This window comes from Acanthopagrus latus, chromosome 3 (genome assembly GCF_904848185.1).
Source record: "Acanthopagrus latus isolate v.2019 chromosome 3, fAcaLat1.1, whole genome shotgun sequence".
NCBI lineage: Eukaryota > Metazoa > Chordata > Actinopteri > Spariformes > Sparidae > Acanthopagrus > Acanthopagrus latus.
The window spans coordinates 14303526-14316050 of NC_051041.1; the positions used below are offsets into that span (position 1 = coordinate 14303526).

The 12525-nt window shown below is 43.5% G+C and overlaps 1 protein-coding gene across 4 annotated transcripts in view; it reads left to right on the top strand.

The window, feature by feature from the left end:
- gabbr2 (gamma-aminobutyric acid (GABA) B receptor, 2) overlaps window positions 1-6422 on the top strand; it is a 197073-nt gene extending 190651 nt beyond the window's left edge. For all 4 annotated transcript variants that reach the window (XM_037093801.1, XM_037093800.1, XM_037093799.1 and 1 more), the window contains 2 exons: window positions 245-362; window positions 3002-6422. In XM_037093801.1, the coding sequence (XP_036949696.1) occupies window positions 245-362; window positions 3002-3167 (284 nt within the window). In that variant the 3' untranslated portion in view covers window positions 3168-6422. The remainder of the gene's footprint in view (window positions 1-244; window positions 363-3001) is intronic.
- Window positions 6423-12525: the final 6103 nt, after the last annotated feature.

Consider the following 12525-nt stretch of genomic DNA (forward strand, 5'->3'; position numbering starts at 1 on the left):
ATATTTTTATCGTTCCTTAAATGGTGTCTGGATCCAAAACATCATAAAGCACCGTCAGCTCCTCCTCCTCCTCTTCCTCCTCCTCCCGAACACCTGGAGAAACAACATAGATCCAGACTCCAGGTGTTAGGTTTGGCGCTCTGTCATGTCTCAGGTGCCGGGCGCTTGCGACTCATGAGTGTGACATCCCGTTTGACACAGCCGATCGTATTTCTCATGATGCCGACATGTCTTTTCACTGCAGACGGAGAGAAGTCGATACTAAAGAACCACCTGGAGCAGAAGCCCCAGGCGCAGTGGGGCTCCATGGACCCTTCCAGAATAAACAGAGGTCCTCTGGAGGATATCAACTCGCCCGAACAGTGAGCTCTCCCTTTTCTTCAGCACCTCTACCCTCTTGTCCCTCTCCCCTCTCCCACCCCACCCCGTCTTGTCAGCTTTCTCATCAGACTACACATCACATGTTTCGCAAACCACCAGCAGCTCTCGGGCGGTTGCTCTGGCAACAGAGCCCTGTGAAAGCATGGACCGGCCCCTGTACTTTCCTCTCCTACGCACATCAACATACATATAACCACATAAGAGCCGTTTGTGCGCTCTCCCACCGTTCCTGGCCCCACTGCAGCTTCAGTTCAAACACGCGCGTGTGGACAATTTGAGCACGAATACGCGCTGCCGATTGATTTGTTGTCCCAACTTATAAAAGAAGACGGTCTAGGACGCTCAAAACACTCATGCGACAAATGCAGATCTACATTGATTTACTATTCATAAGGCTGCGGGGCTGAGGGATGTCGACTTCATCAATGGGGGGAGACCTCATGCATCATTGAGAGCTCGTACTCTGGCGCTCATTTAACTAGAACGAGGAGAAGAATGCACAATGTAGAGGGACAGACGGACGGAGAAGGGAAAGACTTGCAGAGAAACGGGGGGGTGTGGGGGGGGGTGAAATATTGTGAATAGGGCAGTTACAGAGAGAAGATGGATTAAGAGAGGAGGATGTTTAGATAGGAAAGAGAGACAGAGATAAGGAGGAGGAGAGAAAGAAAGAGGTAGAGACTCACAGAGGCTTATGTAACCAGTGATTTACAGCTCGCATTGGAAGCAGCTCTGAAAATAGACAGGGAGGAGAACAGAAGTAAAGGAACACTAGGAGCTATTCCCATGCCGCATGAATGTTTGATCACATGGAGGGAAGAGAGATGAAGAGGCAGCGAGAGAGAGAGAGAGAGAGAGAGAGAGAGAGAGACAGAGGAGGCAAATAGAAAGAAGTGAGAAAGGAGGTAAAGGTAGAGGAGGACGAATGGTTAACACTTTGTGTCAAGATGAAGGCCAAGTCAGGCACCAGGTACATGTAACGGTTAAGTGTAATGTCACTTCACATTCGGTGCATCAGAAGCACCAGAAAACTTAATAATTCTTCTTGAGTGAGAGGGAATGTGTTTCTGTCTCAAATAGAACAGGTCAGAGGGACTGACTAGGCCTGAGGACCATTAATATTTCAAAGTTCACCTAATTAAGACATTTTTCTAGGTCTATCGCTGAATGGGCTTGAATTTCACCCCCCCACCCCACCCCCTTAATTTTTTTTTTTTTTTTACATAACTGGCATTTGGTTATGTAATTTTCTTGCAAACGGCTGGCAGTGGCGCTAGCACTGGCGAGGTAGGGTGCGAACTGTCACAGCAGGCGGAAGCATGAAATGTTCTTTTTGTCAGATGATCCCAGAAGCTGGGAGGCACGGTGGATTAAGGGTTTAGTACGGAGAAGTGGAGAAGGGAATGTGGGTGCTGAAGAATACAGGAACAACAATTAGAAGAATTGCTGAGGGCTTGTATGATCTGCAGCATGTCTCTGTCCAGTTTCATCACTGCATGTGTGTGTGATTATGATAGTACTCCATTTAACTAGCAACCAGCCATGATTCTGACAGTTAACTGCAGGTCCTCTACATGTGGCGTAGAATCCCACCATTGTCCCTTGTGTCTTTCCCTTGTGTATTCGTCAGTACTTCCCCAAATTAGAATTAGACCTGACCGTGTTATGTAATGTTTTATTGTGTACTGCTATGACTGTTTTTATTTATAGTAATACATAATCTTCTATGATTTTATCTCATGTAGTAGAAAAAGAATCCAACCCACTGTACCAAGTAGGTACATTCACATTGGTCACTTGTTTTTTTTTTTTTGCATCAGCAAATTCTTTATTTCACCAAAATATTAAGTTTCCTAACCCTCACTATACTTTAAGTTCTGACCATGCTAAAATTAAAGCAACTTATAAACGGGGATTGCAACCCTAAAAACACAAACAAAAACTCAACATAGTGGTGTCAATTTACTCTTTACGTTTTCATAATGAATAAGACTAATTAGGCCAAAGTATTGAGATGTTTTTGTCTTGTTCAATGGAAAAATGCTGGGACTGACATTAAAAAAAGGTAAAGGGCAGCACAATTGATATGGAATTGAATGAATGGAATATTATCAAAATAACACTATAGCCAAGTGCACTATCCATATGACGGAGGCTGACATTTTTCGATAAAGCTAAAAAGTGCATTGTAATGAAGCACTGGAGTGCTGCAGAAATGTCCTGGCCTGCACATCTTGTCCTCCAGATCTAAGACAAAAATGTTTGTTCGGTGACCCCAACAAATGTCATATCATCATGATTATAATAGCTGGTGCAAAAATAAATAATCAAAAATCATTCCCACTATTTATGAATCTTGTCGCAATAGCAATACTGATTTTTTTTTTGTGACTGCATATAATCGCAAAATCATCAAATATATATCTCCTGTCTGGCGGTAAGGGGAGGTAAATCATAACTAACTTCAAACTTCCAGAAAAATGTGGACTAAAAGAAAACCTCCCATACAAATATGGATACACATGTGAAATACCTCAAAATGATAATCAACGGCAGCACTTCAATAGATGCACTGACTCTCTCTGCCTCTTACACTGTAACTTTCCTTCTCTTTCCTCAGCATACAGCGTCGACTGTCCTTGCAGCTGCCCATCCTGCACCATGCCTACTTACCCTCCATAGGAGGGGTTGATGCCAGCTGCACCAGCCCCAACGGCAGCCCCGGGTCCAGCCCACGGCACAGACACATGCCCCCCTCCTACCGGGTAATGGTCTCTGGCCTGTGAGCTCCATTCACTCCCCCACCTGGCTCTTTGCAGAGGAGACACATATGGTTCTTATTTTCTACAACAAATAGACTGATATCATCAGCGTATGTGCGTATTTTGTCTCAGAACAAGGAGGACAGGGGGAGAAGAGAGGGAGGGGGGAGGGCCGAGTTTTCACTCTTCGATCCTCTTCACCCTGGCCTCTCTTGAGAACTGAAACCCTCAGTCAGGAAGGGGTGGGAGGACACAGAGTGGGCACTGGATGACCCTTACAAACTCCCATGATTCACAGCAATGTCCCCTTGTTCATGTGCTCCCCTTTGCCTAGGCATACACACAAGCATACACAAACTACACACACATGCACAAACACACTGACACCACAATAGCGGGAGAGCAGTGGACCAGCCCTGACCTGACGTGTAGCCTTATCTGCTTCAGAGGGGGTCGTCTGTCTCTGTTCCTTATCTGTTGTACGTATGTGCTCGCTGCTTCGTGTGAGCTCGTCATCTAACTTGAGTATTTCACTGCTTCAGTGACTGTACACCTGTGTGGAGACACGGAATTTACAATACCCAACAAAGGAAATAATCCAACCCGTTCCCATTCGCGTGGAGACATGTAAATATAATCATTTCTGACTTTGATGTACTGTAAGCTTTGTATATGCTGTGAATGGACAATTGAAGGGAGTCTAAGCGTGGAGCTGCGACAGAGGCAGGTTATCGGAAACAATTCGAATGGAAAGCTTATCAAACAAGGCTCCCTACGAAGAATTAGACATGTATGAAAGAGATGCGGGGTGATGTGTGTAACTGTTGATGAATTAGCTTAAGGGCAGCAAAGTAAGAGATACATCAAAGCTTGCGAGGCACCGGGGGCCCTTTCCTTTAACTCAGAGCAAGATGCACATGTTTCTTCTATCCACTTTGCTAAATTTGCACCACCGGTCTCATCAGAGATTTCACATCAGACTTTGCATCGGCCTTTCATACTTTACAACTTGCTTAATATGTCCTCAGAAAGCATGTTATACAGAATATTGACGCTATGCCTTTTAACAGGTCTCCAAGGCTGCATATGTTAGAGTATAGAGCTAAAAAAAAAAAAACAAGAAAAAAAAACACCGCAAGAGTGTTCCACAGTTGTTATTCGTGTGTGTTATATGCCAAGAAATGCACACATTCAGACGTACACTTAAAGAGAGCACCTTATGAATCCAGGTGCTTTTCAGACGAGGCATTAGTGACGGGGCCTGGTCATATCGATCCCCACAGAGTGGTCTCCACAGACTGTTAAGATGTCCATCTGATCTAGCCCTCACAGCTAACCAGCACAGGCAAGGGTGACGGGGTTCACGTCAATGGCGAATAAAAAAAGGGCACGAGACTCTGAAATCACACAACTTTTTCGGAAGAAATAAAACTCAAGAAGTGATGCTGGAAAGGATGTAGGTCTACCAGTTCAACAGCTAGTTTGGATCAAACGGTCGACCTGAATTTCCACGAGAGGTAGGAGATGACGACGAGCACGCGGGAGCCTCGTGTAAAAAGCCCCAACCGGCTGTAGCTTTCGGTTCCAAGGTGGTGACGACGCCACTGCTGGTCACGGTGATAGAGCATAAAGCACAGACACAGGGCTTTCTTTCATATTGAGTGTCAGATCACTTCACACTTAGCAACAGTTAACATACCTCAGTTGCTATGGAAATTCAGTGCCGTTGAACTCGGCCCGAGAAGGCTGCACTGAGCAAAAACGGTCATCGACACAGTGTCGTCGTGTTTTTTTTGTAAAAACTGTCCTCATGCAGGAGAAAAGCGAACAGGGACTACGGACTTTAAAAAAAAAAAAAGGACTTTCTGTGGAGTGAGAAGTGAGTTTGTTCTCAGCATATGTTTCACCATTGGTGTCTTGGTTTTTAGTTTTTAAGGCGTCTGTTGAGCGCTGTGCCTGTTGTCTTATACTGTAGCCTGCAGGATCCACAGTACATAGGGTAAAAATGGCGCTGACCCAGCAAACAACAACATTGGCCACACATCTGTAAATTGTATGACGTGTCATAGATTTATTTAAATTCAATGCCTCAATGCATGGGACAGTGTGGGAGGACTTGGTGAAAGCTCCACTTCAGCCGGAGTGGATGTCCTCCCCAAACTGGCATCTTGATCATAAATACTGTCAAATCAGTCTTCGGTCGAAAAGGCAGGTCGAGGAGTACAAACATGGAGCGGGAGGCAAGCTAGCAGGGATCCACCTGCTATCGGACATATCAGGGTGACTTCCTGCAAGAGCTCCTCCCCCTTCCGGCCCCTGCTGAGCACAGGAGCAGGGAAACCCCGAGCACAGGCCTCCAAGGAGTCACGGCTTCTCCCGCACCTTTGCCAACCAGAGAATCATGGTCACTTGACAAGTGAGTGAGAGACATTATCCAAGGGTTGGTTCTTCCTTCAGGAGAAGAAAAACCAACTGCACATTTTATATATTACATTATATGTGATTGTGTACAATTTGCTGATACCCTGATGATGGTGTCCATGTATGGAATATTTGGTATTTGGCTTTCTCAAGACGGCATGAAATGAAATGTATAATTCACAGAGTTACCTCTGTTTTTGCAACTGTCGTGACAAAACCCACTGTCGTTTCATCCTCTCACCGGCAATTTGGTTTTTCCAGTTCGTGTCCACACACAACATGGATTTGATTTGATTTTTAGCCTGTTGATCAGCTCACACATGTCAATGCCAAGATTCTCAGTGGACAAACTCAACATCGTCATATGGACTATGCTACTGGTTTAGCAGTTATTCACTGAGGGCAATAAAGTGAAAGTAGTAGCAAACGATCAATCCTAATAACTCGCTCCTGGCATTTACCAAATTGCAAAATGACTTTTTTTGTTAGTCCATCAAAAATGCCAAATGCAGATCATCAGGTATGGTTCTGTTTTTGTTTTTTTTTTAAATGTGCCCTGATTTTTTTTTTTTCTTTTATTATGAATCATTTCAACATGGATGATGAAAAATTGTTCAAATGCAATTGTGATAGGTCAAGGGCTCATAATTTCCTGTAATAAACAACGTCATGCTGATGGTTTGTATTTGCCACAGGTCTTTTTACCTTTTCAGTTTGAAGATCCAAGTGACATATACGTATATAATTATATCTTTGTATGTGTCGTCATCAGGGTTTCTGGAGAACACGAAAACATACATGTCCAAAAATATAACAATATGACGTATATATTTAGTGAAAAAAAAAAACAAAAAAAAACACACAGGTCCATACTGTTACTGTTTTGTCGGTTTGATATGTGGTATCACATGGAGTTAAGTTTAATTAAGAGTTTAAAAATGGTAAACAAAACCTATGTTAAATGCAACATGTTCAAGAGGGGCAATAACTTGTTTTCTTATTACAGAAAGAATAGAGAACTATATATATGTATATGTAAAAGATCTTTACGTACATTCTCATTTTTACATAGGAGATATTTCACAAATGCGCTACAAGGATACTTGGAAGTCTTTTTTTTTTTTTTTTAATTTACAGTATCTGTAACTATGTTATGTACAGATGAGGTATAGATATGAAAAAGTTGTATAAAATAAGTATCACACTTGGAACACCTGAACATTTTTGGAGCCATTAGTTGTTATTGGGGGGGAAGGGGGATTTGAATAACATTCTTCTTTTATTGTCTGAATGTTATGGACAGCCTTTACTTTTCACATCATCGTTAAATAAAGTGAGACTGAAAATAACGCAGTGTTTGTTTCATCTGCGCTCGAGTCTTTGCACTGTAAAGCACTGTGTGTTTGCATTAGCCGCGATTCTAATTTTTACCCAGTGGGCAAAAAAACACATTTTTCCCATAGACCGCCATTGGAAAAGAGTCTGTAAAACTGTTGACAGGACACCTCGATCTGCAAACAAGGTCAGTTATGACTCTATTATCATTATTTTATTCAAACTTTCCTCGAACCGAGGTAAAGATTTAACATGACGCCATGGGAAAATTCAGCATAGACCAGCACCTAAAAGATTTGGTGCTGGTCTATGATGTCTTTCCAGCAGGGGGCCTCATAACCAGGAAGTCATGAAAAGAAATCAAATAAAAATGCCATATCCACCAGGCGAGCACTACTCATTTTATCACCAGTTAGCTAACTGATAAAGAGAGACAGACGTCTGGGCAACCCAGAATTACAAACTTTGACTCAGGTACATGTTTTTGTATGTCCTCACTTCCACTAAGTACGACCTGTGTCAGGTCAGGTGAAGCCACACTGCTTGTACGGCTAGCAAAGCTATTGATGAACCTGAAATCAGCATGCTAATATTAGCACACCTCTAATTTGAAATGGCATCTTTTTGTGCGGACAAATCGATGAAAGTAATGGTGGATATTTGTAAAATGAGTCGTTAGATAGCTGGGTTGACGCTGGCAAGTGGACATGTTGACCTTGGTTGTTCACCTGTCCAACAATTCTAAAGACAACTCTGTATAAGTATTCATGTTTGATACTCCCTTGCCAACATTATAGTAATATGTTGTCCAAAGAGTGAGTTAAATATCAAAAAATTGAAGGTTTGCTGTAGACCTTTAAGTGGAAGACATCTAGACCAGTAAGTGCACCAGCAGGTCATGACAGTGTGACGGCGATGATGCTGACTGGAATCTACCATCATTAACTGTATAAATTGATACACTGACCAGTCGACATTCGGGCAGATAATTGGCACATCAAAAAGGCGCGCACAGCATGCCGGCTGCCTGCTGCCCTCACGGTGGCACCGCGAAGGGAAAAATAAATGTGTAATGAAAAGCCTCGTATGTTGAGGTTGATGAATAATTGAGCCATCAGGAGGAACCCAGTGGCAAACAGGGCGGAGGGGATGAGTGTGTGTTGTGAGTGTGTCCTGACAGTGTCACAGCGCGTTTGAATCCACGGTCGAGTGTCATTTATATGCGTGCACGCGCCCTGTTGACTTCATCCTTTAACTTTCAAATATTTAACGTGTGGATACTGGATTGAAAGAAAATGTGCTCAGTTGTCACGGAGCAGCTGTGGAGCTGATGCCCGGCAGACCGAATCCTCTACTGTCATCTGGCTGCAAGTAACAGAAACTGAATTAACTCGACACTGTCGAAAGACAACACACATATTGCCTTGTGCTCTATGTAGCCAAACATGGTGATAGGCTACACGAAACGTTCAAATGTTTCCCTGGTTGGAGGGTTGATGTTATGTTAGAGCTAAAATTACAACTGTGTTGCTGGAAGGAAGCTGTTCCTATGGCTCATGACTCTGCACAAAGCATCTGCAATCACTGAGTCCACTGCAACTTACGGGCTCTTTATAACGGACACATTATTAGAAAGTGGTACTGCCCAAGTTTAGAAATCAGTCCCTGAGTTTTCAGTCTTCGCCATAATACAATGAAGACGGGTGGGCCTTTCGTTGGTGGCGCTCACAGATTTGTGAACAATTAAATGTTCAAGAGGAATGAAATCGTCTTCATAAGCATATAAAGGCAGTGAAGAGCAGATATCTTGATGAGATAGTTTTGGTATTTTGATGTGCAGTAGACGACCGTCAGGCTCCCTCGTCTGCTGTAAACCGAACCAGCAGCAGTTTGTGCCACTTTAAAAGGGCAAAATTTACCATTTTGAACAAAAGGCTACGCTTATTCGCTGTCTGCTAAAAGCTGGGGGAGAGATTAATATCACTCTCACGGCTGTATGGTAGCAAGACATACACGGAAGCTATTTGGCCAGCTTTATAGTTTACAGTAGACATATTTTCTTTTTACATTTTGGGCAGAGCCTGTTTTGGCGTTTCCCTGTTCGCTCTATATGCAACAGTATCTGAGTGGTATTGATCTAGTAACTCCCGGCAAGAAGGCAAACAAACATTTTCAACGTCACATTTTTAAGTCGCAGATTTTCTGTGTGACTTTGCCGGACAACTGATAACCCCGTGATGGGCTGTAATTGTTCACACAACCCAGCAGGGACTCGAGTGAACTTAAGCTTTTCAAATCCAGTATGCCCGTGCTGCTGCTGCTGCTGCTTACTGATTCAAAGATGCCGCAGATTTCGTGGTTCGAGTTGCCCCCACAGGAAGAAGCGCTCCAGTGTGTGTGTAAATGCTGCGCGACCTTTTCACCTACTCAGCGGGATCGTGCTGTGCAAATGGAAGGTTGATTAAGTTGACCTGGATGTCAGTGGAAGGGAAGCGTCTACGTATCCTCCTTCACTTGTGATGGGCTCCGTTGGAGAAAACGAAGGCTCCCTTGCAGGGCGAGAGCGAGAACAAGTGCACGAGACGGTGCTGTTTCCGATTCATCCAGCTCACGCTTCACACGCACATATTAGGCTGCATTGATCTGACGGTTGCGATGGAGGTCACGCACACATCACAGTCATTTTATTTTATGGTATATGAACACGACAACAAGGTCACGCTGTATGTACTGAGAAGCTCTGGCAAACAAAACTTCACTCTAATGAGGATTGAGCTTATAGCATCAACAGTAATATCAGAACTTGGGACCTCTTGTAAACTCTCAATGGAAATAAAAGGATTGGCACAAAGTTCTGTTCAGAGATTCATGGTTCCCAGAGGATGGATCCAAATGACAACGACCCCCTGACTTGTCTTGTGTCCCCATGACGCTGACATGTGGCATCGGATGGATCGCCTTGAAGTCGGGTGTACACATTTAAATCTCCGTCTCCGGAATCTCCGTCATGAACATCTAGAGCCATTTTCTCTTCCAGTGACCAACATTTGGATTTATGACATTCCCATCTGTCTTTGTGTTCGGTGCGGACCAGCAAATGTTAGCATGCTATCACAATAAAACTAAGATGGATAACGTGATAAGCATTGTAACCTTTTTTAATATCAGCATGTTAGCATTGTCATTAGCTGTGTTTACATGGACCCCGTGTTCAATTAATAGTAAAAAATTAAAAATGCTTCATAAAACCAACAAATGCGAAGAAACTGATCAGATCAGGCTAAATTCTGATTTTTAATTAGATGGACAGGGATCGTAAATCTGTTAAATAGGAAAATACTGGTGCCTCATATCTATGTGCCTAATCTGATTGCATCTCTCTGGTTGGGAATATATAAATTCTCCCTGCACATGTTCGCTTTACATGTTGGCTAACTTTAAGCTATGTTGCTTCCAAGAGGGAAAAATCCAAGGCGGTAACCTAAACAGAGCTAGTCTGTGACCGCTACAACGATTTTGTGGCAGACCTTAAAAGACGTAGGGCTTCTTGAGCAGCTAAATTGTCGAAAGGATCGAAGCAACGACCTGTTCAACAATGAACGAAGCCAGAGTCCAAAAAGAGAGCAAGAATGTGAATGTGAGTAAAGTATTTAAGACATCAACTAGTCCATGAACATTTCTGCCACAGTCACGTGAGAAGATTTTAGCGAGACCCCTCATGGCAACACTGTTTGCTTCAGTCTGGGATCTCTCTGCTTCTCACATACAGCAGAGGGCTTTGATCGATTCATTTAATTGACATAAGCAAGCCGACAATCATAAAATTCATCCCCAGCTCTACGCCAGCCCTGTGAAAAGATCCACAGGCTACAGAGAAGGTGCACTTTGATTCCCATCATTTGGACCGGTGCTAATGGGATTTTGCGATGAGTGATGTTTTGTTGAACATCGCCTGGAGTAAAAGGACGATTTCTGCGAGACTACCTTCCGACGATCATCCGCAGTCCGCACCTGTCTTTGCACGGCCGACCGCAAGTTTACACAACAGTGGGAGTCTTGGCGTCGAGAAGCCACACTGCAGGAGAACACACGCCCCCTCACACTGAAATAACCTCCACTGACATATGACTCATTCACAAACTACAGCGAAGGCAACAGTGCACGCGTAGCGTACACGCTGACAATAAATAAACCCAGAACAGTCTCCCTCTGTTCAAAATGTGTTTCTGACACGCGTTCTTCGTCTTTGTCTGTCTCACAAAAGCTGAAATGTCACCATTTTTACCGCTGGAATCAAGGAGCTCTCAATTTCCATTTAAAATGTGTGTCTGTGCGCTGGGGGAAAACCACAAAAGCATAATGACATATTCATCTCCAGTATTCCCTTATTCAGAGCCCCTTTCTGGAGCGGTGTCTAAGGTCTCGGTAACCTTTGTTAGTGGTTTATTACCTGTGCCACTGCGCGCCATTTTCCCCATTAATCTGCAGCATTCAAGGATTTTTCCGACGGACCTCTAATCCCTCCTCAGTACCACATTATGGCAATCTTGCCTCATCAAGATGAGTGGTCAAGGGCACACTGGAGAGGACATTTGCGAAAGGAGCATATGCCCGATGTATTAGTATGCTAGTCAGAGCAACGCGCCACCAGCGCTCCTCGCACAGATGTGTCGATGGAAAGCCCCGGCGAGGATGATCGTTCATGTTTGAATTGAAACATCGCTGATAATGATCCAATTATTACATTATGTCACATGTGATGTGGAATTTCCCTTGATGTATGGCCTTGTTGTCCCAAACCCTCATTTCTCCGTTTGAAAAACAGGCGTTTTCCTGGCGGTGTGTGCGTGCCGAGGGGGTTGACTGATGCCTCCACGCAGAATCCCTGATTAGAGAGAGAGAGTTATGGCCAGTAGTTACAATCTTCCGTAGATAAATTTATGGCTGATATATGATGACGGCGCACACAGCCGAACCCGTAGTAAATCCAGAACATGTATTTCCTCTGTCCTTGAGAATCCTGTCAGGGGGACCCTGAGTCAGTCTCCAAAAGCAGATGTGCCTTAATGTAAAGCTGCAGTGTTCGATAACTGGACAGTGCTGCAGTTACTGGAATTCCTTTACTGGAACATTTTTTTTGCGTGTTTTTTAATGCACATAAAATAAGAGGCTTACAGGATAAAAATGTACAAAACTATATATTTTTGCCACTGAAAATGAAAATTTTTCTAGCTCATCTTCAGTGTTTGTCTTTTCATGTGATTACTGGGTCATTTTCTCTCTCCAAGCTACTAAACATTACTGAATTTGGATGAACTGGTCAACAGTGGTAGGAACTATTTTCTTAGGCTCGTGACATTGCAGGATGTAAACATTAATGGTGTCCTCCTCAAACTAGCTGTAACGTTAGCTAGCTTCATTAGCTAGTTTCTTGTTAAAGAGTGAATGCATGCTTCCTTCTGAGTGGAAATACAGTTGGCTGGGTATAGTTTGGTAGAAAGTAAACAGTTCCTGCTCATGCAAGCTTCAGAGGTCTGAGGATTGATTTTCATTTGGAAACAAATGGAAACCACTGAAGGAAAATACATAAAATACGTCATGACTTCACGAGAGGGAACAAACACAG